The sequence below is a fragment of the Patagioenas fasciata genome, chromosome 4 (assembly GCF_037038585.1).
Source record: "Patagioenas fasciata isolate bPatFas1 chromosome 4, bPatFas1.hap1, whole genome shotgun sequence".
Classification (NCBI taxonomy): Eukaryota; Metazoa; Chordata; class Aves; order Columbiformes; family Columbidae; genus Patagioenas; species Patagioenas fasciata.
The window spans coordinates 56,222,501-56,250,417 of record NC_092523.1 but is presented as its reverse complement, the minus strand read 5'-3'; the positions used below and the strand labels follow the sequence as shown (position 1 = coordinate 56,250,417).

The 27,917-nt window shown below is 47.1% G+C and overlaps 4 protein-coding genes across 15 annotated transcripts in view; 3 read left to right on the top strand and 1 right to left on the bottom strand.

The window, feature by feature from the left end:
- The window catches only part of TMEM150C (transmembrane protein 150C), a 31,962-nt gene extending 22,885 nt beyond the window's left edge, over positions 1 to 9,077 (top strand). For 5 of the 6 annotated variants that reach the window (XM_071807946.1, XM_065836496.2, XM_071807948.1 and 2 more), the window contains 2 exons: positions 266 to 7,530; positions 8,138 to 9,077. In XM_071807946.1, the coding sequence (XP_071664047.1) occupies positions 266 to 474 (209 nt within the window). In that variant the 3' untranslated portion in view covers positions 475 to 7,530; positions 8,138 to 9,077. The remainder of the gene's footprint in view (positions 1 to 265; positions 7,531 to 8,137) is intronic. The other variant, XM_071807945.1, reaches the window with a different exon arrangement.
- On the bottom strand, positions 2,712 to 14,667 carry ENOPH1 (enolase-phosphatase 1). 2 transcript variants are annotated; one of them, XM_065836494.2, is made up of 6 exons: positions 14,097 to 14,295; positions 10,301 to 10,402; positions 8,953 to 9,155; positions 6,144 to 6,276; positions 5,747 to 5,870; positions 2,712 to 4,608 (listed from the first exon to the last, which is right to left on the bottom strand). In XM_065836494.2, exons 1-6 carry the CDS (start codon positions 14,178 to 14,180, stop codon positions 4,469 to 4,471), a joined length of 786 nt encoding a protein of 261 aa, XP_065692566.1. In that variant the 5' UTR covers positions 14,181 to 14,295; the 3' UTR covers positions 2,712 to 4,468. The 2 variants fall into 2 exon arrangements, with proteins under 2 accessions (XP_065692566.1, XP_071664045.1); XM_071807944.1 differs by lacking the exons at positions 2,712 to 4,608; positions 5,747 to 5,870 and having other exon boundaries at positions 14,097 to 14,667.
- Positions 14,668 to 14,693: 26 nt separating this feature from the next.
- On the top strand, positions 14,694 to 19,252 carry HNRNPDL (heterogeneous nuclear ribonucleoprotein D like). Of its 5 annotated transcripts, XR_010651280.2 has the most exons (9): positions 14,694 to 14,825; positions 15,294 to 15,462; positions 15,552 to 15,713; positions 16,154 to 16,285; positions 16,390 to 16,504; positions 17,351 to 17,518; positions 17,725 to 17,822; positions 18,194 to 18,297; positions 18,982 to 19,252. XR_010651280.2 is itself a non-coding variant. In XM_065836492.2 (8 exons), exons 1-7 carry the CDS (start codon positions 14,737 to 14,739, stop codon positions 17,793 to 17,795), a joined length of 906 nt encoding a protein of 301 aa, XP_065692564.1. In that variant the 5' UTR covers positions 14,694 to 14,736; the 3' UTR covers positions 17,796 to 17,822; positions 18,982 to 19,252. The 5 variants fall into 5 exon arrangements, 3 of the variants coding, with proteins under 3 accessions (XP_065692564.1, XP_065692565.1, XP_065692563.1); XR_010651279.2 differs by having other exon boundaries at positions 17,725 to 18,297; XM_065836492.2 differs by lacking the exon at positions 18,194 to 18,297.
- A 979-nt stretch (positions 19,253 to 20,231) lies between these two features.
- The window catches only part of HNRNPD (heterogeneous nuclear ribonucleoprotein D), a 10,856-nt gene continuing 3,170 nt past the window's right edge, over positions 20,232 to 27,917 (top strand). For both annotated transcript variants that reach the window (XR_011738849.1, XM_065837099.2), the window contains exons 1-4: positions 20,232 to 20,603; positions 24,318 to 24,486; positions 25,297 to 25,458; positions 26,599 to 26,730. Coding sequence is in view for 1 of the 2 variants with exons in the window: in XM_065837099.2 (XP_065693171.1) it covers positions 20,416 to 20,603; positions 24,318 to 24,486; positions 25,297 to 25,458; positions 26,599 to 26,730 (651 nt within the window). In the remaining variant the exon portion in view is untranslated. The remainder of the gene's footprint in view (positions 20,604 to 24,317; positions 24,487 to 25,296; positions 25,459 to 26,598; positions 26,731 to 27,917) is intronic.

Below are 27,917 nucleotides of genomic sequence, written 5' to 3'. Positions count from 1 at the left end.
CTCTGTAGATGTTTATCAGCTTGAACTGGGATCAGGAAGCCCTGGTCTGTATAGGAGAGCTGCTGCCCTCTGTGGGCATTGTTGGACACCTGAAATCCCTTCCACCTCTGGCACCACATTCATGCTGTCCTGATGATGACAGGCTAGGTTGATTATCATCCGTGTGACTTTGATTCCTAAGATTTTACTGTCTTCCTTGTTGGCTTTCTCCCGTCCCAGTTGGTGTCTCTGCACCCACTAGTTCTCCTTGACTTTCATCTTCCAGATTTCATCCTCATGGCACAGGGCATCCACATGCATGCTTCCAGGATCCAGTGGGGCCTGGTGATGTGCTTCCTGTGCTACTTTGGCACCTTTGCGATGGAGTTCAGGCACTACAGATTTGAGATCGTTTGCTCTGAGTACCAGGAAAACTTTCTGACCTTTTCCGAAAGCTTATCAGAAGCCTCTGAGTACCAGACAGATCAAGTGTAGCCTGTCCTCTCTTAGGAGGGAGGCAGGGCAGGAGTGGTTTCATGGGTTAAACATGACCTCATTTACACTTTTTTGATGAGTTTGTTTTCATGTGCAATCATGATCATATTGCCAAAGGGCTCTGAGGGCAGCTGTCTCATTTAAGAGCCAAAACCAGCTGTCTGCTGCAAGAGGAATGGATCCTTCTCAACAGCAGCATGGGAGAGCACAAGCTCTTTGGTTTGTGCTACCAGTGACTCTTTCTCAGCAGCTCTTGTCGCACTCCTGTTGCTCAACACATTCAACAGCTGGTCCTTGCAATCCACCTCTGAGACAGACACTCATAGTATCACAGGATGTTCTGAGTTGGAAGGGACCCACAAGGATCATCGAGTCCAACTCCTCGGCCTCTTCTGCAGAGGAGGAGGTGAAGGAAATGGACCTCTCCAGGCACCAAGAGTCTTCAGGAGTCACTGGTTCTTGAGTCACTAGACTGCATCTTTTGTTGTGCTTCCTTGTGTGGTTTTCTTTGCTGTCAACTGGTGTAACTTGGTAGGGTGAGAAAGAGCAGCTCTTTCTTCTGGACTTGGAATCGGGCAGTGGAAGACCCCAACTGAATGGCATTTATGATGAGCAAACAGGCATTTCTTCCAGGCTGGAAAGCAGGCAAAGGTAAAGCCAGGTTTGGGAGAAACTGTGCTGTAATCAGCAGTGAGACTTGGCTGGTGCCACAGCTGAGTGAACCATCCCCATCCCAGAGGAGATGGTGCAGGGGTGCTGTGCTAGGCTTCGTGTTTCAGACTCAGTGGTGGGGACCAGTGGAAGTGAGGTGCAGAGGAGGAGGTGAAGGAAATTAAGATGAGAATTAAGATGGGAATGCCTGTGTGCTCTGAAGACGACCCAGAAAAGGCTGCTCTTTGTAAGTAAGTGTGTAGTGCTTCTACCACATACCGTGTGTAATATATCAAAAGTTTTTTTTTTTTTTTGCTTTGTTTACTGAAGGGGGAAAAATTGAGTTAGAGGCACTGGGCTTCACTGGAATGAAAACAGAACTGGTGTAGGTGGTGTTGGGCATAGGGTTTAGTTGTGCTCCTTATGCACTTACAAGTCAAACTTCAGACAGGCTGACGTTTCTCCAGACCCCTCAGCATGGCCAGTTGTCCTGAGTGGGGTCTGTCACACCAAGACATGAAGGTTTAAGTGGGCACAGGGAGGCAGTTCTGCTCTGGAGGTTGGGTGACATTGGCCTGAGGGATGGAGGTACAGGAAAGGACTGGCAAAATCAGAAGGGCTTCTCCCTCCTTGAAGGGAGGTTTTCATACAGAAGGCGTGTTTTCAAAGAAAAAGCAGGAGCCCAAAGCCCCTGCTTGAAAACCTGGTTTTGGGAAGGTTGCTGTCTTGGCTGGGCAGGAGGGTGATGGGAGTTGTTTCTTAGGAGCACGGGTCCTGCTTTCCTCTGCGAGTCAGGCTCAGCTTGCGTTTGCATTGTGCGTGAGCTGCAGGAAAATAAGCAGAAACAAAAATGGTGGTGGAAGTCACTTGAAGGGGAACCCGTACCGCACTGTGGCATTTTTGACAGGTAAAGGGCACGAGGGCATCCTGTCTTCTGCAAAGGTCAGAGGCCTCTCCTGAAAAGAGAAACAATCAAGAAAAACTTCTGTCAAAACTAGTCTATGTAGAAAGCTTTCAGCAAGCCCTTTATGTTCTGTGGGCCAAAATTTGTTCTCGGGCAGCTGTGGTGTAAATCCAGAGCATCTCCAGCCAAGTAAGGCTTGTTGCTGGGCTGCTGAAGGTCTCCTCCTTGTAGCTGTGTCATTAGTGGCAACCTTTCTTGAAGGGACATGTGCTGAGGATGGCCCACACAGCAGCGTGAAGGACAGGGGACCCAATACCCCATCCCCAGAGCTCCTCCTGGATGAGGGCAGGTGCAGTTGGGATCCACTTCCATGGCCACACGCACTCAATGCATGTGGAGCACAAAATTGTGATTTAAGGGTGTTTTACTGTAAATAATCCACTGTGACTTTTTTTTTTCAAAGTCAATGCTTTCATTTTATCATTTCATATTTTGTAATTTTATCGAAGTAAAAAAAAGCTGTGATTTTTTTTCCCCTGTCCTTTTCCTATATGCAATCCAAACTGAACTTCAGGTTTTTGGTGATAACTCTGTGCATTTCTTACAGTATTTCTAACAGCACATTTCAGTATTAGTAAATGACAACCAATATACACTGAAACATGACCACTAAATAAACTCCTTTTATGGAGAAAGTGTGTTTTATTTTTGTCCCCTACCCCATGCATAGCTTTTTGATGGCAAAGACAAAAACAAAGGGTGAGCATTTACAGTGTTGTGACAAAAATTAATATTTAGGAAGCCAGGGACTATTCAGACATGCAGATACACTTACTGTAACAGTGCTAATTAGCAGGCTCTTTTTAGGAGGAGGATCGCGCTTGTTGCACAGACAAGCTGCCTCACAGCCTTACCTGCTGCCATCAAAGTTTGAGAAGGACGTGATGTAGTTTCCTCCCCAAATGCCTCTGCACAGCAGTCTCCCTCAACAGGGACAGCTGTGGGTGTACATCAGCGCTTAGGAAGGCAATGTGTACATTGATGCTGCATTTGACCCATCTGTGAGGACAAGCTCCAGCACAGCCGCCCAGAAATGAGTAAGTAGCAAGTGACAGCCATGCACCAAGTGCCAGCACCAAGGAGCTGGAGTTTTGGGCTGCTATGACTAGGTATAACCTGTCTGTGGCTCTCGCTCCTACGGCCCCAGCAAGCCCCTGCTGAAATTGTCATATGGTCAGGGAGGTAACACAGCTTCCTCGGTAGGACAGGCTGGTCTGCCTTAAATAATGGGCCAGGGAGGGTGAAAGGAGAAAGTGTTCACAGATTTAGAAAAAAGAGATTTGCCTTTAGGTGCTGGAATCACCAGTGACAAGACAGGAGGGCTAAATGCTGGGATGGAGTGAACACAATGGAAGTAAAGTTGTGCTTTTATTCACTACATTAGGAAAAACTCCATGACCATCAGATATAAACTGGCACAATTAAGGTAAAGGTGGGTGAAAAGGTCGGGGGTTTAATTCACATTAAATGCAGCAAGATGTGTCTCTCAGGAACAGTTGTTTGCCAAGGTTTGCTCACAGCTGACCAGTGCTATGAATGTGTGACAGGGACAGGGTGATGCTGGTTTCTGAGGAGCTCCACAGGCTGATGCTAAGAGAGATCCTTCAGGAAATATGGTCAAGTGGACTTTGGCGTTCAGCCAGTTGGATCCCAGCACCGCGCTGCAGCAGTAAGGTGGGTCTAGTAATTTTTAAAGATGTATTTACATACACTCTACTTCATTCTGGTAGGCTGGCTGTGTAGCTCTAAGCAGCTTCCATATGCAAGTTGTACTGGTTTGTACCTGGACCTGCTGTGCCTATAGCAAAGATTTGTTGTTCCTGGTCTAAAGAGCTTGCCTGCAGCAAGGGTTGGTTTTTCCTGTGGCAGCCCAAAGCTACTGTATTATTGCCCACATTTGGCATTATCCTTTGGGCATACTAGCCACCTCCCAAACTTTGAAAGTTGTGACTTAGCCAGCAACTCCATCTGCAGGGAGAAACTCATATTCCCTCATGGTCCCCAGAAGTCCCTCTGGGAGAGGGGAACATACACCTCGTTTGACATCTGTTTCTAGGAATAGTGGAGTTTGTGGTGGGGTGTCTCAGCACCAGATTTCAAAGCATCCCCTGGACTAACTCCCAGCTGGGACAGAGGTGGAACAGCAGGGCTCATGGGTGCTGCTCCTCACACTGCTCCTGGGTCCAGTTGGCTGCTGCAGACCTCCATCCTACTGCACAAGGGACCCCACACCATACTCTCCATCCATACCTGCACTAGTCACGGGTCCAAGACATGTCGTGAGTTTGGTTTTGAATTCTGATTATGGACAAAATAACCTAACATTACACAAGGACGATCCAGGTGAAAGCACAGTCTTTTATGTGTGCGCCACTTTCCCTAAGTGGACGAAGGTAGGAAAAGTTCGGTGAAAGAAGAGATGAGGCTGTAATATGATTTCTCATCATCCGTCAGTCCTGCGTTGCCGGGTCTGATCACCACAGCCACGTGAGTATCCGCTTCCTCAGCTGCATTGGCTTCTGAAAAAAACAGGAGGGCAGAGTAGAGATGAGATGTGCTTACTGATCGCTTCATGTGAGGGTTTTTAAGGCTTGAAGATGCCCCAAAACACTGACTTTTTAGCAGGGCCTGTTACGATAGGACGAGAGACCATGGTTTTACACTAAAAGACAGTAGATTCAGGCTACATATAAGGAAGAAATTTTTTACAATGAAGGTGGTAAAACACTGGCCCAGGTTGCCCAGAGGTGGTGGATGCCCCATCCCTGCAGACATCCCAGGCCAGGCTGGATGGGGTTGTGAGCAACCTGATCTAGTTGAAGATGTCCCTGCTAATGGCAGAGGGATAGGACTAGATGAGCTTTGAAGGTCCCTTCCAAACCAAACTGTACTCTGATTCGTATCACAAACCAGCTGGGCTGTAGTCCGGCTGTGGTGTTAGTGAGTCCAGTACCACACCCAGAGTCACTTCTCACAAGCTTCCTTTGCTGCCCGAGCATGGGAAGACAGTACAGGGAAAAGGAGGTAACTGCAAGCTCCTACCAGCTGCGACCAGGCCTGGGAAAAAGGGCTAACTCCTTGGGACTGAGCTGCCTTCTACCAAGATCCCAACTTGGTGCCATTTCTGCCAGAAGGATGTTCCAAGCAAAGACAGGAGACTATAACAGCTTTCCAAGCTTGGCTTTCCAGAGGTTGAGTCTTCGCGACCAGAAGCAATTATTTTCTGTTGCTGAACACAACCTAATGGTAAGTGGCACAAAGAACTGGCCACTGCGCATGCCATGTAGCAGCACAGTAGACATCATCTGCTCCCATGAACACAGGTCACGAAAACTACTGACCCTGTTTGTAAATGGGACGCACCAACTGCTTCAGGAAATGCTCCCCTCTGCTTTAACAGTCTCTGCTTTCCTTCTGGTGCAAGGGCAGGTTTTCTGCTTGACCTGTTTTCCCTCACTGCAGTGCGCACAGACATCCCACTGCTGCCTGAGAGCCTGTATGTGTAAGGATGGAGCATGGCAGCAGCCAGGGTGATGCCACCAAGCAAGGCGGTCTGCAGCATTTGCGGGGTGCTTGTGGCAAGTCAGCAGCGCATCTCCAAAGAGCAGCATCCTCCCTTGCACAGGTGAGAGCCAGCAGGGCTGGCAGGCCACCTACCTCGAGGGACATCCGTCAGGAAAAGGATGTTGTTGGTGGCGCAGCCAATACTAGCAGCAATCCTTCTGTAGCTCTCGCTATCAACCTTGGGGCCTATTTTGGTGTCAAAGTGGCCGTCAAAGAGCTGAAAGAGACAGAAAAGCCAAGGCAGTTGCTGAGTACAACCTGAGGAGCAGGGCAAAACTTCACTCCTGAGTGAGACATCCCCTTTGCTTCCTACCACAGCATGGGGAGGCAATGGCCAGCCCTCAGCCATGCTGGCAGGCTGAGCTTAACTCCACTGTCCCACCATCCCGCCCCAGACTCTATTCATGAAGCATTACAGCAAGAGCAGTTGTGGGAGGGAAGCACTCTGCAGAGGGAGAAGCTGTTAAAGAAGGTGATAAGGTTTATCTACCTCTAGGATATCACCTTCTGTAGAGTATCCGAACAGAAGCTTCTGGGCTTCGACGCTCCCCGAGGAGTAGATATAGACCTTCATCCCTGCTTCCCGCCACTTGCGGATGGCTGGAACCACATCCTCAAAGACTCTGGAGCAAAACAAGGCAGCAGGTAAGGGCAAACCCAGAGGCACCTGCAGTCACACCTTTAGCCAGGTATGGACAACTGCCCTATTAGTTTGCAAAGGGACTTTGCTCTCCATCTTCTCAGGGCTTCTGCAGTCGAGGAGTCTATTTCAGCAGCAGGTGATATATTCTTAGCTCCAGCCAACTGAGCAGCTCATCAGCTGCTACACAGACAGCAGCTCTGATGAACTGTCTCAGATGTCTGGCAGCATTTTCTCTGGCCCCTTCAATCTGGAGAGGAGGGAAGGTTGGGGAAAATGGCATCCTGCTGCCCTTCTCCATGTGGGAGAAATAAGTGGGAGGAGGACAGAGAAGACAGGCTCTTCCATCCCAACTCTTACCTCCCTTGCAAGCTACACAGGTTTCCCTGTTGGTAAGAGCTACGGCCACAAGCTGCATCTGTACGAGGCAAACCCATCCCACAGGTTCAGGCTCTGGCCACGCAAACGGAGGAGCTGAGAGGAGGTTGCAGCTGCAGGAGCTAAATGAGTGGCGCGATATGAACTGTTTCAAGCCAGACAACAGGAAAGAGTCGCCTAAGGGACTGAGGTCAAAGCTGCTCTGGGGAGAAGGCTCCAAAGAGACCTTATTGCAGTCTTTCAGTACTTAAAAGGGGCTAAAGCAGGGGAGATTCAGACTAGACATGAGGAAGAAAATTTTTACACTACGGGTGGTGAGACACTGGCCCAGGTTGCCCAGAGAGGTGGTGGATGGCCCATCCCTGGAGACATCCCAGGCCAGGCTGGATGGGGCTGTGAGCAACCTGATCTAGTTGAAGATGTCCCTGCTCATGGCAGGGGGCTGGACCAGATAAGCTTTGAAGGTCCCTTCCAACCCAAACTATTCTATGATTCTATACTCTATTCAGTGACTCAATTTGTATCAGTCCAGATGTGTCCCTGGATTAACTGCAACGCAGAGGGAGAACCACACTCCGCTTGCTAGGCATCAGCATCCCTCCCCTTATTCCTCTGGCCTTGCAAAGTGCTGGGAAGGCAAGATACAAGTCTAGCAACAGGCTGACGTATCTCAAAATGTAAGCTCTGCCTAATGCCCAGGTAGCAGTTGTCTGAAGACAAGCCCAGCAGCAGGGACCAAAGCTGTGAAAGAAGACCAAACTGAAGGCAACTGCCGCATAACTTCTAATGGAGATGTCTGTCAAATCCCTCATTCCCTTCTCATTTGGACCAGCAGATCCCTCCAGTGCTGCAGTTACAGGTATGTAAAAGCTCTTTGTATGCAAAGGACATTTACAAGATGATCAATGTAGTGGGAATTTGGGGGAACTGAAGGCCAGAGGATGCTCAAGAGGGACAAAGTGAGCACAGAACCTGCTCAGGGCCTTTTTATGTTATGTATTTAAAAAAAAAAAAAAGAAAAAGAAAAAAAAAGTCATTTACTTTTTTTGGTAATTATTTATTAGAAGTGTCTGGTGGCAGCTGGAAATACCTTGAGGTTGTAAAGCTCTTGCAGAAACACCCAGCCATCCTCATGTTTTCATGTGCAGAGTTCGGTGCCTGGATTTCAGACACTTATGTGCCAGATCGGTTGGGCGAGAGGGAGACTTTAGAGATCTCACTCCTTGGATGCTGCCAAGCAGCAGGGCAAGTTCCACAGTTTTGGGGTCACTATAAGACAATTATCCCTGTTTATTAAGAAAGAAAACCAACCCAACAACAGGATGGCTGTCCCTCTTGATTTGCTTTTGTTTTTTGTTGCTTTCTCTGGTGGATGTTTACGTTTTTCTGTGAGCTCTTTTTTTTCTTCCTCATCCTTCTTTTGGCAAAACACTTCATGAACTTAAGGGTTTGTTTTACTTCCTTAGGAACATAAAGAGGCTGAAGGCAAAAAGAGGAAAGGCAGAAAATGCTCAGGTAAGAGACAAACCAAGAGGAAACAACTGAAAGGACTTGACTCTGCAACCCCAGCTTGTTTAGGCTTGTTCCAAAATTTGAGTGCAATTCAGGGATAAAAAATGCCAGAAGCAGAACTATAAGAAGTTCATATTTGTGCCTCAGTCTCTTGGTTTATCAAGAAATTTCTGTAGAGAAATACTGAGACATTTTCTGAGTTTTTCATGCAGAAAATAGTTGTCCTGGTTGAATGTCCCATCAGTTGTGGGAGGAGAATTGCCCCATGTCACACCTCCATTACCTCATGCTGTTTCTCAGACCCTGTCTCCTTTACAGACTCTGTACAGGTGGCTGGAGAACCAGCTGTTGCCCAACATGTACCTGCCAGTTATTCCCTAAGGAGAAACACTATCACCCACTTGTCATCTTCTCAGTGGGGACTGGGACAACTTGTTCAGTCCTGAGGTTACTGTAAGCTTTTGGTTCCTGAGATTCAAAGATTAAGCTCAATGGATTTGTTTCACTGCATGATCAAGTTTGGAAATTAAGTATTTGCAGTTGGTTACATGACAGCAGTGGCTTGGTTTAAGCCACAACTGAACGTAAACATATTGGTTTCTCTACCAAGGTAGCAATTTGAGATTGCATTTGTAAGTGGGGCTGCTTCTGGGACCTTAGGCAGCTATTCTGCTAACTGACACCAAGGAAAGATGCATCCCATACCTGCCCAAGGGAAAGGAGTGCACAATTACTCACACACACAAAGTAACCAGGCACGATTACTCACTCTCCTTTGACATGTCCAGTTGCATAGGCTGCCCTCCACATGTGACCCTGCAGCTGCTTCAGGGCTGTGGTCTTCCTGTCCAGAGACATCTGCCAGTGCACGTTGTCTACAACCGCCTGGATGACCCGCTCCAGCTCCTCTTCCCCACTCCCACTCTCCAAAGGGATCAGCACGGCCCCATCCAGGCTGGAGTCCTCCTGAGCCTGGAAATCATCCATGAGAACAAGAAGTGAAGTGGTCTCAGCATGTCAAATTGCCTCAAACTGTGCCAAGGGAGGTTTAGATTGGATATTGGGAAACATTTCTTCACAGAAAGGGTTGTTGGGCATTGGAACAGGCTGCCCAGGGAAGTGGTGGAGTCACCATCCCTGGAGGTCTTTAAAAGGTGTTTAGATGAGGTTCTTAGGGACATGGTTTAGTGCCAGAGTTCGGTTAATGGTTGGACTTGATGATCTTGAGGGTCTCTTCCAACTTACAAGATTCTGTGATTCTACTGATTCCATGATCTCAATTTAGGAAGGGGGGGCAAACACCTGCATCAACACAGCTTTGTGTAGGTCATGGCTTGAGCTGTTCTTTATATGAAGGGTCACAATGTTGTTAAAATGCTTTTCTCAATGGGAAATTCACACTTCAGTAGCATCTAGAAACACTTGCTTGGATTGTACTTTCCAAAACCAACAATAAGCACTACTGTAGCTGTATCATAACTAATTTAATAAGAATTATTCTTGCTTAAGTATTTAATTACTGAAAAGAGTAAACTACTGAAAAGACAAAGAAGCCAATGCCTCTGTTGGCTTCAGACAGCGACAGGTTTCAAATCAATGCTGTGGCCCTGTACAGAGGCAGAATACGCTGCCCTGAGCAGGGCAAGTACTCTGCCATCCTTCCACACTGCTTCCCAAACACAGAATCACAGAATACTACAATGTCCTAAGATGGAAGGGACCCACAAGGATCATCAAATCCAACTCCTGTCCCTGCATAGGACAACCCCCAAATTCACACTATTCACCTGGAAGCCCCAGGCAGCTGATTCAGCAAGAGAAGGGCACAGTGCAGGCACGGAGCTGAAAAGCTGTGGTTTGACCCCGGCTCAAGTGCTGTGAGGACCAAGGCAAGCTGAGGGAAGCAGTTGAGCTGCTGCCTACCAAGGAGCAGCCCTTCCCCAAGCACAACCCCAGGCTTTGGGTGGGGGAGAAGCCACCCGCCAAGGAAACCAGCCTGCGTGGGGGGCAAAGAGAGGTATGGGCTCGTGTTGGGTGACTGAAGGAGTCTAAGTGACCTGAAGTCTCAGGCATCCTTTGAAAACCCACAGAGACATGGTATAGTTTGGTGACTTCACCTGTTTCCTCAGCAGCCCGACATCCCGCTGGCACTCCTCCTCCTCCCAGTGAGCACGCAGGTACTCCTTCACATTGTCTTTGATGTAAGGGAACAAGGTCTCCTGGCAAGGCACAAGAAAAACTGGCAGCTCTTTTAACTGGGCAGAGGTGAAGCTGACTTGGTTGTAAAACAGCCACTTCACATGCTGGTGTGCATGGTTATTCTCCTGAGTTCTCACTGCAGCTCTGCAGCTTGTGAAACCACAGCCAAGGGTCTCTGCCTGCTCCCAGGCCAGCAACAACCTTCCGCCAAGATTAGTGCACGTGGATTTTTTCCACAAAATGCCTATGTAGCTGCAACTTTTAAATGCTGGGATAACTTTTCCTGTTAATTCTCTCAAATGGCAGATGTGACCTCAAGTTCCCATCAGCTGAGAAGTTCAAGGCTGACTGCACATATACTCCAAACTGACAAGCTATACTGCTCTGTTTTCATGGGGCACTTGTCCTAATGAAGGTCATTCTGAAAACTTCCCTGAGATCCCCAGGGCAAGCAGAAATAGTTACAAATCACTCTCATTAGCAGTGTTTCATGACTGAGAAGCCACAAGCAGCTGCTGTGACATCTCTGAGTGCAGGAAGAGCCTCAGGACAAGGGGAAGGACAGGGAGCTCCTTCCTTTGAGTACAGAATCAAACCTTTCTTAACTGTGAAAAATTTGAGATGTGGAGGTGACAGGAGAAAACTAACCTGAGCTCATCTCTGCTCAAAAAATGGCCAGTGGTATTTTTCTCCTCACTATATGTCACCTCTAATATCATCAGAGTGGAGAACGACAGCAAGTTGACTTCATTTTATGGTTACATTTTCAGACAGGTGGATCCTAGTTAATATTGGCCATAGTTGTAAGCCGATACTTCTCTGTGACATAAAAGAGCAAAAAAAGTACCCAAATTTTTAATTGCAAGAACCACCTGCAGTGCCCTCACTTGTAACTGAATTAAGAAAAGTGTGGTTCCCCAAGAGCATGATGTGGTGGCAGAATTTCAGGATTTTCTGTTACTCACGTTTCTGGTGTTGTATACTTTAAAAACAACGTAAATTTCAGGGAAAGGAAAATCTTTTATATGCCTAGAAAATTACCATCAAGTTGCCTTGGGAAATCAACAGCTTTGTAACATCCCCACTTACTCTCTCATTTCCTTTATTTGAGCTCAGCCACTTTCAAACTATCTTTTAAATCAGGGAGGAAATTAAAGATTATCCACTGGGAAAGGCAATTGTCCTGCTGATTTTGTGCAACTTCCCTTACAATTCAGGCGTCAGAAGGTCCCAATTGCTTTCCAAAAGCAGCGTCTCATTCTGGCAAAGAAAAACTTCCAAAGAGGCTTTGAAAGCAGAGTGTCTTATTCTGTGATTGATTCACTGGATTCTAAAAGGGCAAAAGCCTTGGCCCACTGGTAAATGCTTCGGTTTGAGGTCCAAGAGGGGACACCGTGTGATGGCTGGAGTGCTGGACAGCCAGAGGGACAGAGGGTTGACGGATGTCAGGAGTGATGCCAAGCAACAGAGTGCTGATTTTAAAAGGCCATGAGTTTGTGTGGAAGACTCCTTGCATCCTGCAAGAAAACATCTGCTTCTCCAAGGCTACTTAAGCTTTTAGCAAGTCTCTCACCAGTGTCTGCAAACTCTTAATAGGTTTAACCAGGGCTGTTATTAACCTTTATGATTTCATCCGCTTCTATCTTGGCCAGCAGGACACCCGAGCCTGCCTGTGAAAAGCTCCCATTGCTCTGTCCACCGCCTGTCTGTGCTGGGGAGATGGACACTGTCACCCCACCCCACTGCCAGACAGATGGGCTCCTCGGCGACATCCAGCCCCAGATGCGGCTGGGCCAACACAGCTGGCAGGATGGAGAAACTGCCAACACAGCTGGACAGCCCCTCCCAAGCCTTCGTGACTGCTCACAGCAACGTCAAACCCGGTATTTTTAACATCAGTAAATAAAAGGGTAGTATTTTTATCAGTAAATACCCCTGTAGCACGCTTTATTTAGTGCTTGCAAGACTTCAAGTGACACAGGTCAGTTTTCCTCTCAATATCCATGCAAACTGTCACAAAATTCAGTGATAATCTGCTCTTTTCCAGATCTGGCAAACCCCAGGGGATGTTGTTTATGAAATGACATCTCTCCCCTGCCATCTACTTTTCTCTGCCAGGGTGGACCCAGCTAAAGAGAAAACTTGGAAACCACTAACTTAGGGGCCATCAAATATTCTCTTTTTTGGTATCTCTGTTTAGTCCACCCATTGACCAGCTCATTTTATTGTCTTACTTTTCATATTCGATAACACTAATACTAAAGAAAGAATTAAATAAAGTCATTTAATATTAAAGGATAAAATGCCTGCAGAACCAGCAGAGGACTTCTTAAAGGGAAATAGAAATCATGGGAGGTTAACTGAAAGACCAAGCGATATAACTTGTTTCAGGCATTTTCAGGATTTCCAGCAAATTGACTTTTACTCAGAACCATAACTCATTTGGCCTCTCTGTAACAGATTCTTGGTAGGAAACCTTCACAGGCGTAGTGCATGTTATGTGCATGACAATAGAACACGTTAGTCATGGATATAACCAACTTATTTTCTCTGTTAGATGTTCAGTATGAAATCTGAGCTGTTTAAATTGAAAGATACTGAGGGGAGGGAGGCAGCTCTAATGCCATCTAGACCTGAAGTTTCTGCAAGAGCACTGGAAAAACACGGGCAGGAAAGATGTAGGTCACGTTGTTCATCTGTTAAACTGTGTTAGCAGAAACACCTAGAAAGCCTGGCAGGAGCTTTCATGCCTGTGTCATGTGGGTCACAAAGCACCTTTGTAAACTACCCACAAAGAAAATCCACCAAAAGCTATAATCTGTCACAGAGAAATACAGGTTAATGGCAGGAGCAGCGTTTAGACAGTATCTGTTAGGTGTCTTGAATACAATCAAATTGCTCCCTTACGAGCTGAGGAACCAAAACCCCTGGGAGCAAATGGACCCACAGCAGTAGCAGAGCTGTGAGTTTTAACAGCGTCTTACAGCATTTGTCCCGATGCCTCCTCCTGGCCTCACAGGCTTCCAGGTCCTCTCACTGCTGCACCTAAACCAACATTTTCAGTCCTCTGAAGCAAGAGAAGTCACTCGTACATATTTGCTATCAGTATAACCCTCCTCACGTACACCTGATGCACCCTCTGCATTAACCTCTCCCTGTACCGGTCCTGTGCACGGTGGAGGAAGAGGACACATCTCCGGTAACACACCTCCGTTGGCACTGCAGGTATCTGGCTGTACCCCCTTTTGAAGGGAACAGGCAGGGGATAACCCCGAGATAGCACCTGGGGCTCTCCACACGCTCGGGTGAGATGCTGCAGCTCCAGCCACCTGAGCAAGTGAGGCTCGAGGGCTTCTCTCAGATGAGGCTGAGAGCGCCCCAGCTGCTCCATATCCACCAAAAAAAACCCATTTACTGGGCTGCCCTCAATCTGAATAGCTGCCCACAAAAATGACAGGCAATGGGTAAAACGAGATGTATTTTCTCCTCAGCATTATTCAGCAAAACACATGGAACGTGTCCGGGTTTTGCGCGTCTGTAGGTCGCACCGGCCTGCTCTTGGCACGGCAGAGGCGCATCCCAGCCCGGGGACTTGCGGGCACCGAGATCTGCCCGGGGCAGCGTCCCACCCGCCCCGCTGGCTGCTGAGGGATCACAGTAATAACGGCGATGCTTACGCCCCGGGCGGGTTCCCGGCCGCGGGACCGGTCTCACCTGGACGAAGGCGATGGGGGTGGTGGTGCCCTCGATGTCCAGCAAGATGGCGCGCACCTCCGCCGGCACCGGCAACACTCCCATGGCGGCGGCGGGGAAGCGCGGCGGAGGGTGCTCCGCCCTGCGGATGCGCGGGGGGCCGGGCCGGCGCGGATCGCGGGAGGTGAGCGCGGCAGCGGCGGGGCCCCGCTGCCGGGGAGTGTCGCGCCGGCTGTGCCCGCCTCCGGAGTGCCCGCCCCGCCGCCTCCCGAACGGGGCTGGGCGTTATGCGCTTCCCCCTTTCCCCCCCCCAGCGCCGGAGGTCGGGACTGCGACCCACGCGGCAGGAAGGGCGCGGGGAGCACTGAGCGGGCGCGGATGGCGGCAGCGTACGGCGGCACCGGCGCCAGAGCCGCCACCAAGGCCGGCTGGGGACCGGGGCACGGAGGGACTCGTCGGCGGGCGCGTGTTGTAGCCCCGCCGGAAGCCGCGAGGGGCGCTGCGGCGCCGAGCGAGAGGGCGGTGCTGATTGGCTGACGGCACAGATATATAAAGGCGGCGCAGGCGGTGCCCGGATCTCTTCCGCCGCCATTTTCTCGTCTGCGTAGGTCTTAGCTGTGCGCGCCGCCCGCCTGAGCTGCCTCAGCGCTCTCGTCCTGCCATGGAGGACGCGACCGAGATAAGCGGCGGCACGGAGGAGTTTGCCGAGGGCTCCAAGATCAACGCGAGCAAGAACCAGCAGGACGACGGGTAGAGCCGGGGTGGGGGAGGGACCGTGCCTCCATCTCCCTCATCCGCCCGCCGGGCCGCGCGAGGGGGAGGGGGCGGCTTGGGCGCCGGAGGGTGGAGCCTCCTGGGCCAGGGCCGCCTCTTGTCCACGCCAAATGGCCGCACCCGGCGGCGGCGCGCTCGGCGGTGCCCGCGCGCCCCCCTTTGTGGCCCGGGCTGCTGACCCAGTTTCCGTGTGGTGGGGGGGGGGGACGACTGCTAATCCGGGGGAGTGACGTCGCCGGCAGCCTATCGCGGCGCGATGCGGGGCTTGGGGCGGGAGGCGCTCGCGGGGCCCGCCCGCAGCTGCGGCCTGCAGCCTCGGGCGGGGCTGTGCGGCCCGCGGGACCGGGTGGCCGTAGCTTCGTTTGGCTTGCGGCGATCGCGAGCGGGCTTGCTCCGTGCTCCACGCGCGTTGATGTGTGTTTACACGTACTCTTCGTATTTCAGGAAAATGTTCATTGGAGGCCTCAGCTGGGACACCAGCAAGAAAGACCTGACAGAATATCTGTCCCGGTTTGGCGAGGTTGTGGATTGTACGATTAAAACAGACCCAGTCACTGGGCGGTCAAGGGGATTTGGCTTTGTCCTCTTCAAGGATGCTGCGAGTGTGGAGAAGGTGGGTGGATTTTCTTGTGGGTTGGTGGCATAAGGCCTGCCTGGGTCACTGCAGTGACCTGAGACTTTGTTCCCTTGTGTGCTTCTCAGGTGTTGGAGCTGAAGGAACACAAACTGGATGGGAAGTTAATAGATCCTAAAAGGGCAAAAGCTCTAAAGGGGAAGGAGCCACCAAAGAAAGTGTTTGTTGGTGGGCTGAGCCCGGATACCTCTGAGGAGCAGATTAAGGAGTACTTTGGCGCTTTTGGCGAGGTATAGTATGTTGGGTTATAAAAACAGCTCTAGTTTTCAAGTGTGGTGTTGCTGCTGTCTTAAGACAAAAGAATTTGGGAGGAGAGAGCTGGCTCAGACTTACATAAAACTAAGGATGATTGAAATTGTATGCATGTTAATGAATCTATAGTGTTGTAATAAGCTGGTTTATAGCTGTCAAAAGCTCCAATAGTTGTAGTGTTCCCTGAGGGTATTAGGTCACCCGATGCAGACTTCTGTGTCTGTAGTGATTAGTCTTGACTGTAATCAAGTAACACTACGTCTTCAAATGGAGCAGTTTGTTACAATTATAGCTAGAACTGATGAGATGTCCATTGAAAGCTGTTGACTCTGCAGACATTTAAATGCCAAATGGCTCTTGTAGCATAATAAGTTGCTTATGGAGTTCATGCATTACTGATAGGTACTTTTGGTTTCAGATTGAAAACATTGAGCTTCCAATGGACACAAAAACGAATGAAAGGAGGGGCTTCTGTTTTATCACATACACAGATGAAGAGCCAGTAAAGAAGTTGCTAGAAAGCAGATACCATCAAATTGGTTCAGGCAAGGTATGGAACCTTTTGTTTTCTGCATGTGAAATACACCATCTCTGTAGGTTTCCCTGAAGGAAGCTCACAAGATGCTCTTAAATTTCAAATTTCTGTCTTTACAGTGTGAGATCAAAGTAGCACAGCCCAAAGAGGTTTACAGGCAGCAGCAGCAGCAGCAGAAAGGAGGAAAAAGCAACACAACTGGTGGACGAGGAGGTGGAAGGGGGCGTGGAAGGGGTGAGTGTTCTGGGTGTTGAAATTAATGTAAATGCTGAAGTGTCTGTACCAAACACTAGGGTGTTTGTAGCTATTCCTCATTGTGGGCTGCATGCAGATCTTCTTGTGTTTAAACTGAATGTAGAAAGTAGCTAAGCAGTTAGTAAAAGTGGTTTGGTGCTTGTGATTGCTTGTGGAAGTTTAAGAACATCTTGCTCTGCTTGCATTCAGGTGGTGAACTGGCAAGGCAGATGTAGGGTGTTTTTGCAAACGCGCAGTTGGCAGAACGGCTAAATGAGCAGTGCAGTTATCCCTTCATGTGAGTGGATACACTGTTAGTTGGCTCACGGATGAGAAATCGAGCTGTACTACAGAGCACAGCTACACCTCACAGTCACTTTGCTACACCTTGCCAACAGATGAGGAGCAAGCAGCTGTTACGGGTTAACGCAAGTCAGTCTTACAGTCAAGTGGTCACAACCAACACAATGCAGTAAAGATGATCCTGTGGGGTAACTTGTGTTCAGGCAGTTAACGATCCAAAATAGGTGTTAGGAGAATGAGGGGAGCTGCTGCAGTGTGTGCCTTCAATGTTGTGGTGTTTTGTTTTTTTGTGGTTGTTCTATGAGCAGGACTGCCTGCTGTCTAGTGTCATTGTGGGTGATAAGATCGCATGACCCATGTCTCTTACCCAAAGGAGATGCCTCAAATCTTTTTAGAAAACTATTTTTCTTGGGTTTTTGGGAAAGTGAGAGGATTCTGGCAGGTAGTACTTCTGGCATAGATTGTAAGATAGATGAAGTAGCATAGGAGTGCAGTGAAATAGTAATAATTTCTGTAACTTCTAAATGCTGTGCTTGGTTTCAGGTCAGGGACAAAACTGGAATCAAGGATTTAATAACTACTATGATCAAGGATATGGGAACTACAATAGCGCTTATAGTGATCAAAGCTACAGTGGCTATGGAGGCTATGACTACTCTGGGTACAACTATCCCAATTATGGATATGGGCCGGGATACACAGATTACAGTGGTGAGTGGGTTTGATCTCATTCCAGATAACGTGCATCCTTACACAGTGGCCTCTTTTGGTAGCTTGCTCTGTAGCACCTCTTGCTTATAACACATGGCTCTAAAAAGAGTACCCTTGTTGGTGTAGCGTACGAGAACAAGCTCCTTCAGTGTGTTGGATGTTAATTTTAATGCTTCTCGGTTCCCCCCCCCCCGTGTTATCTCCAGGTCAACAAAGCACATATGGAAAGGCATCCCGCGGTGGTGGCAATCACCAAAACAACTACCAGCCCTACTAAAGCAGTACCTAGTACTTGAGGAAACAGGTGTGTATACAAGTGCAAGGTCCAGTCTATGTCTAATCTCATTTAAAGATCAATAGACAAATGAAGATTAAAAACTTGCGTAGTGTGACTTTTCCTTTAAGCTTTTGTTAACTTTAAAACATATTTTTTTAAAGAAACAGCTTTGCCTACAGTGTCTATAGATCTTTAACTTTGTAAAAATGTGACTTTATCTTCTTTAGTACTTCAGAAAAACATAAGAGTTTTTCTGTTTTGCGTTGTGTACCAGGTGGTCTAGAGGAATAATTAAACTTATTAGAAGTATTAACAGGTAAAGTACTGAAATGGGTACAACTTAAGGAAAACAATGTTGTCTTCTAACTCTGACATTATACCTTGTTTGTACCCGCCAGCGGGAACTTCATTGCAGGCCGTGTGTCACCCTGACCACGTCTATCTCTGGGGTCGCACGTTGCAGGCAGAGCGCAAGGCATACACCAGAAAACGCTGTCCTGTGGTATGGTCTCTTCCAACTTCATGTACCAGCGTAAAGATTAAAGTGGAAAACTTCAGACTTTGGCTTCTTTTTTTAATCTTTTTGGAGATTAAGTGTCTTAACTTAAATGGTTTTTTACAGGAGTTAAAGTACATAAATGCCTTTACAGCTTAATCATTTGGTCTTCTGTTTAGTGTTGTATTTCAATTGTGGAACCTCATTTTAAGTGTCCATTCTTTAAGATTTAATGCTTGCTTTTTTCTTTTTATAGCTAATAGTGAAATCTGCAAACCAAAACGAACTTTTAAATCTGGAAAAACATTAAAGATCATCTGCACGTGGACTGTTTGAACTAAATTGACCCAACTTGCATTTGCACAGCAGTCGTTTAGATGGATAAACAGAAAATGGGAAACCATTTGGTGGTGTTTCCAGTGGGGGAAGAAAACCAGAGCCAGATTAATAGTCTACGTCAGATGTGTGTGGTTCTGGAACAGTTTCCTAAATTGACTGATTTGCAATATTGGGGAAGACTAATTATGGGTAACAAAACCTCTTGTGTTCCCTTAATAAAATATGCATATGATCTTTAACAGTGAAGAAAGGAATATATAGAAGACTTAAAGCAGTTCATGAAAATGGACCTTTTAAAGATTCTTGTAGTAACTTGCACAGATCTGACATATATTTTGTCTTGATTTTTAGGTAGAGATACTGCAGCGAAGCCATCTTGCAGCACGTCGTGAGTGAATGGAGGGTGGTCTTCGTGAGAGGAAATGAGTATTTTGTAAAAGACTTTTAGTGTATGACACAACTTGTGTCTGACTGTACATAGCAGCTGAATAGTTTTCTTTTATGGTTTTTACTTTCTTTTTGCCATTCATGTTATGACACAATGTGGACTTGTGTTTATACAAACTTTTATTTGTATAATTTCATGTTAAAGGATTCTCTAATAAATGCTTACTTAAGTGAATCTGAAGCCTTGCTGTTAGCTGTCAGCTTACAGTGGTGTAACTATTTTTTTACTTGCATAGAAGGGCAGGTACCTTGCTGGAGATCATAAATGACTCAGGATTATAATAGATACAGAGCAGTACAAACCACTTCTTTCCTCACCTGTCTTAAGAGCACAGTGCCTTGAGTCAGCATCTCTGGAAGCCAGCAGGGTTGTTTCCTGCTGCCTGCAGAAAAAAAAGGAGAGGGTCTGTGCCCCAAAACTGCTGACTTCATGCATCTCAAGGGAGAAATCCAGAATTAGGGTAACGCTTTTTATGCCGATAGTAGCACTGTGGTGGGAGATTATACAGATCTCACTGTGTAACCTTTGAAGTTTTTTAAAGCACTTATTTAAAAAATATTTACATCTATAACTTAATTCCTGGGAACAGTTGTTCCTTGCCTATTCCTATTGCAAGTGAGAGCTCAGCTGAGAGCTACAGGGTCAGCAACTAATTTCTGTAGAAACTGTCTTTACCGGCAGTGCCCATATTGCTTTACTTCAGCCCCAGAACATGGCCTTGCTAGTATGCTTGGTAATATATAGAAGAAAACTTCTCTAAAAGTCGTCATCAACCCGTTGCAACTTGCGTTTTAAAAATAACTTCCCCCTTCTTTCTTTTTTTTTTTTTTTTTTTTAAAGCCGTCCTTCCGGTACCGTTGGGTGCTCCATGGGTTTCCTGCATGTTGTGAGGTGCCCAGGAGCTGGGTGCAGGCCCGGGTCCTCCCGAGGCAGTGGGAGCGGCGGCGGGCAGCTGCCGGTCGGAGGACGAGCTGCTCGCCCCGTGCCCCGCTCCGCAGCGGCCCCCGAGAGGTCCCCAAACGCCGCGGCTGCCGCCCCAGGGAGCGGCGGCGGCGCCCGCGGGCAACGGTCACCAACCGACCCGCGCGCCGTCTCCCGGGGAGGCGCTGTCACGTGACCGCGCCCGCCGCGCTCCTTCCGGCCGCCATTTTAGGTTGGGTTGTCGGCGGCGCCATTAAAAAAAAAAACGGGTGGGAAGAAGGAGGGTTCGGCGCTTTCGTGCCGTCGCCGGGGCCTCGCGAGCGGGGTCGGGGCCTCGGCGGGGAAGCAGCAGCGGGAGCCGGAGGCGGTGAGCGGTCGCTGGCCGAGCGGCGCGGGTCAGCCACAGCGGCGCCGCCATGTCGGAGCAGCAGTTCACCATGGACTCGGCGGTGGCCGGCGCTGGAGGCGGCTCGGCGGAGCCGGCAGAACAGCCTGAGGGGCTGGCGGGGACCGGGGCGGGGAGCGCCGACGGGGGAGGCGGCGGCGGCGGGATCGAGTCGGAGGGAGCCAAGATCGACGCCAGCAAGAACGAGGAGGATGAGGGGTGAGTGGCGGGGGCGGCGCGGCTTTTGTGTGCGCGGGGCGGCGGATCCCGTTGTCCCCGGGGCCGGCCCGGCCCCGCTCCGGGGCCCGTTTGTTTACTTTGTGCCGCGGCGACGTCACGTACCGGGCGGGGGCGGGACGCGCCGCTCGGCCCCTCCGCTTTACCGGGAGCGCAGGAGCCGGAGCGCCTGGCGGCAGCCCCGGCCCGCCCCGGCTTGGCTCGGCTCATTCGGGGCTGCAGACCTGAGCTGGAGCCGGGGGCCCGGCGCTCCTGGGAAGCGCAGGCGGTTCGGTGTGTGGTTTGCTTCGGGGCACTGCGGGGAGCCGCGGGTGGGCCGGTGCTCGGGGTTGGTTTGGAAATGAGCGGGAACGGCGCTGTCACGGAGCTCACGGAGCTGCTCTCGAGTGGTGGGAATGTCACACTCCTGTTAACCCGCATCCCACGGCAGCTGGGGTGGCTGCTCCTGAGATGTGCATTTCGTATCATGTGTGCCAAACTGCAAACATTTTTTTTTCAGTTGTCATTTTTAAGAGTTGATGTGCAGTGCATGTGTTTACAGCGTTAACAGGCTGTAACTCAGTTGTAGACAAATCCTCAGGATGCAATAACTTAGTGTTGCCCTGTGTTGCAAAAATAACCAGTGTGTCACTGGGAGGCATGATGCACCTTGGCTTCTTCACACCCTAAACTATTCCTCCTCCTCTTACAAAGCTTGCTCTGAGGAAGATTGCTTTAGTTAACAGCTCTAAGTTCAGATGAAGGCAGATTTTAATCTTTTAAGGGTCTCTACTTGATGTTTGGCATGGAGCAGAGTGTCACTTTCATATAGCAGGTGAAATTAACATTTAATAAATCTAGTTCCAGGCAGGCCAATAAGAAACTCAAGCTGCAGGTCTGATTTTGATCAAGGTGGGGAAAAAAAAAAAGAAAAAAAAAATAAAGAAACACTGACTACTGCGTCCTGTAGAAAGTTGCTGTAAAACCAGACTGTCAGCCTCCTGTAATAACCCTGGATGTTGCCAAAAGCAGGGAGAGAGAACAGAAACTTTTTTTGAGTGTTTTGCTAGTGTTAGTGAAAACTTCAAATGTTTTTTTTTTGCTTCTTCTCTGCTCTTAATGTACCTTTGCAGTTTGCATATTTGTTTTACTTCTTGCCCTTGAATACACACCTGTTAAAGGGTTTTCATGAGGAAGGCAGTCTTATTTTGAGTCAATACAGCCTAGAAAAAGTTGTCACTGAGTGGTGCAGTGGCATTGGGCAGTGATTATGTTTTAGCATAGGTTGAGTTGTACTTTAGTTAGTCTTTCAGCTTATGAGAGACTTTTTTTTTGACCTGTCAGTTTTTACAGGTAACGCTGTACAGGACACAGAGTGTTTCGACAGCGCTCTTGATAGTAGAGGGAGAAGAGCACATCCTTGCTAACCACTGGCTACAGGTTTGACAGTGTTTCCTTTGCATTAGGAGTTAGGGTCAGTGTCTTCAAGAAGAAAACAGTGCACAGGTTCTCATACCCTTGGATCTCCTTGGTGAGAACTGTGGACTTGAGAAATCCACATGTTGGCAACTTCTTAACCAGCCTGTGGGAGGAAAGGCAAAGCCACTAGTCAGGGCAGCGTCTGTGCTCTGTTTATCTAACTCATAAGCTTGAAGGCTTTCCCAGTGTGCTCCTGGTAACTTATTTTGGCAAACTGTGTGTGCTGTACACCAGCCGAACTGTGGTTTGGGAAATGTCTGTACTTTAAAGGCTTTTGACAGCACTGTGACGTTTCACCTTCGCTGTTTGTTGTGCTCAGGCTGGTGTCGTAGCCCTGGTCTGACTTCAGTTTTGCAGCGAAGTAGACGTGCATCAGCTTCTGTAGTGACAAGCTGAAGCAATCATGTTTTGCTGTAGTCACAGATGCAATTATTGCAGGGTGGGAAGAAAATCAGAGCACTGTCAGGTTTCAGACTCATGTTCTTGATCTGTCACGTGCTTAGTGATATAAAGCAGGGTTTTGTAGGTTAGCGTTGGTTGATTGTTGATAATTATATAAACCAGGATTTGTATGTTTATGTTAATGGTTTGTTGATAACTGTAAAATAGAGGTGTTTTGTATGTTGGATAGTAACTGCTAGAATATCACTATCCCACATGCGTCAGAACTACAATGCTACATCCTCTGTATGTATTCTGTTTTGCTGCGGGGGGTAGGAGAGGGGAAGCCCCCCAAAACCCATTAATGATGGATGAACAGGAGGACACAAGACATCCTTTGAATTGCTGTTTTTTGAATCGCATCCTTTGAATTTACCCCTGTGCACCATTCTTGCTATGTTGGTCCTGAAGACAAAAAGATGTCACACTAGAAAGGGCTTTTGGTGCTTTGTTGAAGAGAGATGTAGAACTAGTGGGAAAAGTAGCTAAAGGGATGGGGGATTGGTGGTGCTCCTGTTCATACCTTTTTATAGAAACACCTGAAGCTGCTGAACCCCCTCGTTTGTATGAAAGTTGGATATGTTTGTCAGAAGCTGAATGCTCTTGTTAATTCTGTGAGAATACAGCTTACTGAGCTGTACTGAGAGCCTAGAGTTAGTTCACATGAACAGCTTTTGATTTGGGAGAGTTTGACCTGTACCATGTACAACATGACTGAACACAGTTGGCAGAAATATTTGTGTATGTGTAGAAAGTGGAGGAGTTGGAAACATACTACTGTGGTTTTCCAGGTTTTCTGATAACTATACATGTGATTGTGGAATAAGTTGGTATGCTGAAAATGCACAAAGCTTTGTAGAAAACATTTTTATAGATCATAATGAACCATACTTACTGTTTTGAGCCTGCTGTGAAATCTTCTTTATCAATATTAAAAGAGATCATCTCAAAAGAAATCCTCTTTTGAATGGATGCATAAGCCCCATGCCTAATAACTAGGAATGTCTCATTTATGTGCATATTTGCTTGATTTTTAGTTGATGCAAAACAACAAGTGTTTCCTCTTGAGACACAGTGGTTCTTCATTTTTATTTCTTATGTGGCTTACTAATGTTATGGGATGGTCATGATTTTATTCCAAGCTTCCAGTGTGTTTTTTTTTAAAATACAAGTTATCTGCTGTACCCATTTGCCCAGCAGCACTGGTCGTGTAGGTTATATTGGGAAGATGGTCTTATGATTGTATGGGATTATGCCAAGTGTTTATATTGTGGTTTTGGAAGGAAAGATAAGTTTTGAGCATCCAGTAATTTGCTTTTTTTATTGCCTTCTGGGGAAGGGGACTTGACTAAACTTCTGAAATTTGTTTTAGTTTACTAATAATGCTTCTGTTTAACTGCTCTGCCTTATAAATCTGTTCAGCCCGTGTGTTTCACAAGTGGCTGTGTGGGGTGCTCCACAGATAACTAAAGGGAATTAAGCCTGTGGGTCAACAGTGGTGAGGGTGCAAGGAAGTAGTAAAATAACTTTTTATCACTCCTTGTAGTTTCTTGGGATAACAGAGCAAGCAACTGCTGCAGAAGATGGTGCAAAACTTTTGTGTATGTGTGTAAGCCTTTATCTAATCTGGCCAGGATCATTTATGCAAGTTTTCAAGAAGTGCAGGCCTTACTAGGTGTGTGTGTAGTGTCATTGATAAAATTTTGCTATTTACATTAGGTAACTGAGCTCGTAAAGCTTGACAGTCCAGGATTTTGGGTAAGACACATTAACAGATTAACCATCTTGTCTTAACAGGAAAATGTTTATTGGCGGCCTTAGCTGGGACACTACGAAGAAAGATCTGAAGGACTATTTCTCTAAATTTGGTGAAGTCGTAGACTGCACTCTGAAGTTAGATCCCATCACTGGGCGATCGAGAGGCTTCGGCTTTGTACTCTTCAAAGAATCGGAGAGTGTGGATAAGGTAGTGTTGAATTAACAAATCAATGTGTTCAGTTTTAGGTAGCAAAGGTACCGCACTCAGATGAGCGTTTGCATAGTTGTTGTTTGTTCATGATCTGTTAAAGATGATTGTGGGATACAGTATATTTACAATGCTCTTTTTTTTTCGTAAACCCTCTTGCATGTGATGCAGTGGCCAGGACCAGCGGTGATTCACAAAGAATGGCTTTTGGTATTTGCAGGGGAGTGTACTGCAAGCCACTGGACTTGAGTACTTAAAAAATACTGTATATAAATGTCTACTGCCTACTACTGTGAAAGCAGTAATTTACAAAGATCTTAAAAGTATTTGTACTCCAGAGCTGAAACGTGAACTCCTGGAATAGACCCAGTGGATTTGATAGATTTGGGTTTTATCGAAGCAAAAATTAGCTGTTAACCTGTCTAAAATGCTGTTCACCCAGGATACTGACAAGTTTTCACCTTTTTAGACCTTCGGTAGTATCTAAAATACAAATTCTTTACTTCATAAGGTTTGAGGATGTGATTGTAGAGTACTTGCTGAGAAATGTTATGCTCTTACTTCCCTTGGGTGATATGTGACTCCTGGTGACTCTTGAAAGGCTTTGTCAGAACTGGCTATGTCAGCGGATAGCAATCAAAATCATGGAACTGTCTGGGTTTGTGCAACAAATTACCGCTTTAATAAAGTACTGAAATAGAAGTGATGGCATTAAGGAAAACTAAGTATAAAACAACTGTGTCTTGCTCGAAACATCAGTGAAACATTTACCTTGAACTGTGAGTAAGATCACGTTTTAATTTTCCACAGGTCATGGACCAGAAAGAGCACAAGCTGAACGGAAAGGTCATTGATCCGAAAAGAGCTAAAGCCATGAAAACAAAAGAACCTGTTAAAAAGATTTTTGTTGGGGGCTTATCTCCAGACACACCGGAGGAGAAAATAAGGGAATATTTTGGAGGATTTGGTGAGGTGCGTGGTGAAATGAACTGCTTGTTCTTGTAGAACTTGTTCTTTCTTCACTAAAAGCAGCCCCCAGACACAACTTGTGTGGAAGCTACTGTAAGGTTAATGGCCAGCATAGCTCCATATATCTTAGTAGTCAGAATTTTAATAAGGCTGTTAATTACAGGCTTTGAGTTGCATTGACTGGATTAATGGAAGGAGAAGCTGAGGTAAATCAGAGATTCAGGAACTGATTTGTGGGATGTTTGACATAGACTGGGACAGGTGTGGGAGGCAGCATTTTTGAGCGTGCTGTTACGATCATCTCGGGGAGATGCATTTCAGCCAGTGCCGCTGACCTCCGATGGCGTGCATTCAGACAGTTTACCTAAACTCTGCATCTGTGGAGTCTCTGTCTCTCTCTGTCCCCAGTTTTTGGTGGTGCAGGTGAACAAAATAGTAGTGCAGTGCTAAAAAGCTGACCTTGTATGAGCTTGGTACAGGCAACCAAAGTTGGCTGCTGCTTCCCTGTTAGTTCTCACATGTTGCCAGCATCAGGTCATGACAGTTCTGCTGTCAGAGAATTCGTATGTCACCTGCCATCTTAATATCATGCAGATAGTTCACTCTGGGCTATAGACTTTGACTAATATGTGCTTAAAAAAGTGTGTGCCATGTGCAAGAATAACTTTATTCTGTGTTTGCCGTCAGGTGTAAAAATTGTCCTGTTTAACATAGAATTTTAGCAGCATTGTGGCTGAACAGAAAGTGCATTTGCACAAAGTCACATCTTTTTCATAAAAAACTTGAAGATGTAGGTCTGCTTTGAAACTACTTCAATCTTAACTGAGGTAAAACTAGAAGTCAAACTGAGACTATCCAGTACAACTAAAATAATACCTGTTATGAGTTCCCAAATGTGCAAATGATACTATGAAGTAGAGGAAAACAATCTTTTACACAATTAGGAACACTATTTCTAGTGAAAGTGTTGTTATTGATGTTGATGTTGGTGGTTTATTACATCTAGTGATGTAAAGCCCTATGAAGGAGGCACGTTACTATATTCAAGTCTAAATAATCTTCAGTTAGCAAATATAACCTGTTAGAAACATTTTTAAGTGGCATGAATAGCAGGTTAGAAGATAAAACCACTTTTTTTTCCAGGTTGAATCAATAGAGCTTCCCATGGACAACAAAACAAACAAGAGGCGTGGATTTTGCTTCATTACTTTCAAGGAGGAGGAACCAGTGAAGAAAATAATGGAGAAGAAATACCACAATGTTGGGCTTAGTAAAGTAGGTGGAGTTTTTCCAGGAGAAACTGAACAATGACAGCAGAGGGAGTTGTTTTTATCAATTGTATCTCTTTGGGGATAATAGTCTGAAAACACCTGTAAGCTTTATTTCTTTCATGTAGACCTTAAACCTATGAAGCATTTATATAGGTGATAGGAGTAGGTTAGTGTAATCTCAGCTTCAGAACTGAGGGGGTTGCAGTGAGGTTTTGTACTGCACCCCTCGTGAGGAGAGGGCTGGGCCGCAGTGTGTTTGTTCGTTCGTGGTGAAGTTGCCCCGTTCTCCAGCTCTGTGGTCGGAGTGCTGTGTCAGTAACTCCACAGTATCAGGCTGCACCATGTCGTACTGGTAGCTGGTTCTGTGCATGTTTAATACAGAAATATTTTGTTGTTTTAAGCAAAATGTCAGTTTATCTTAGCTTCTAAAACTGAAATGGAATGAGAAGTTAGGCTTACCTGTTGAAACTTGCTTACAAAAACTTGGTTGAAATTCAACCTAGTAACAAAACCTCAGATTGTAGCTGGCCTCTTCTTCATGGGATAAATATGTAATGGAACCTTTAGAACAGAGATGAGTAAAAATGTTGACCATACTTTTGTAACTCAATTTCACTTCTCACAGATAAGTAGACCTCTGAAATCTGTAGGATTGTAGCAGCATTTTGGTTGGAAAAGACCTTTGAGATCATAGAGTCCAACACAACCTAACACAGCCAAGTGCACCACTAAACCATGTCCCTAAGTGCCACATTTGCAAGTCTTATAACACCTCCGGCCTCCGGGGATGGTGACTGAACCGCTTCCCTGGGCAGCCTGTTCCACTGCTTCACAACTCTTTCCATGAGGAAATTTTTCATAATACCCAATCTAAACCTCCCCTAGCACAACTTGAGGCCATTTCCTCGCCTGTCACTTGTTACTTTGGAGACCAACACTCTCAGCCTCCTTTTCTCCAGGCTGAACCCCCACCCACGTCCCTCATCTGCTTCTCGTAAGCCTTGTACTCCAGACCGTTCACCAGCTTCATTGCCTTCCTCTGCACTCCAGTACCAAAACTGAACACAGGATTCAAGGTGTGGCCTCACCAGCACTGAGTACAGGGGGATGATCACTGCTGGCCATGCTATTGCTGATACAAGCCAGGATGCTGTTGGCCTTTTTGGCCACCTGGGCACACTGCTGGCTCAT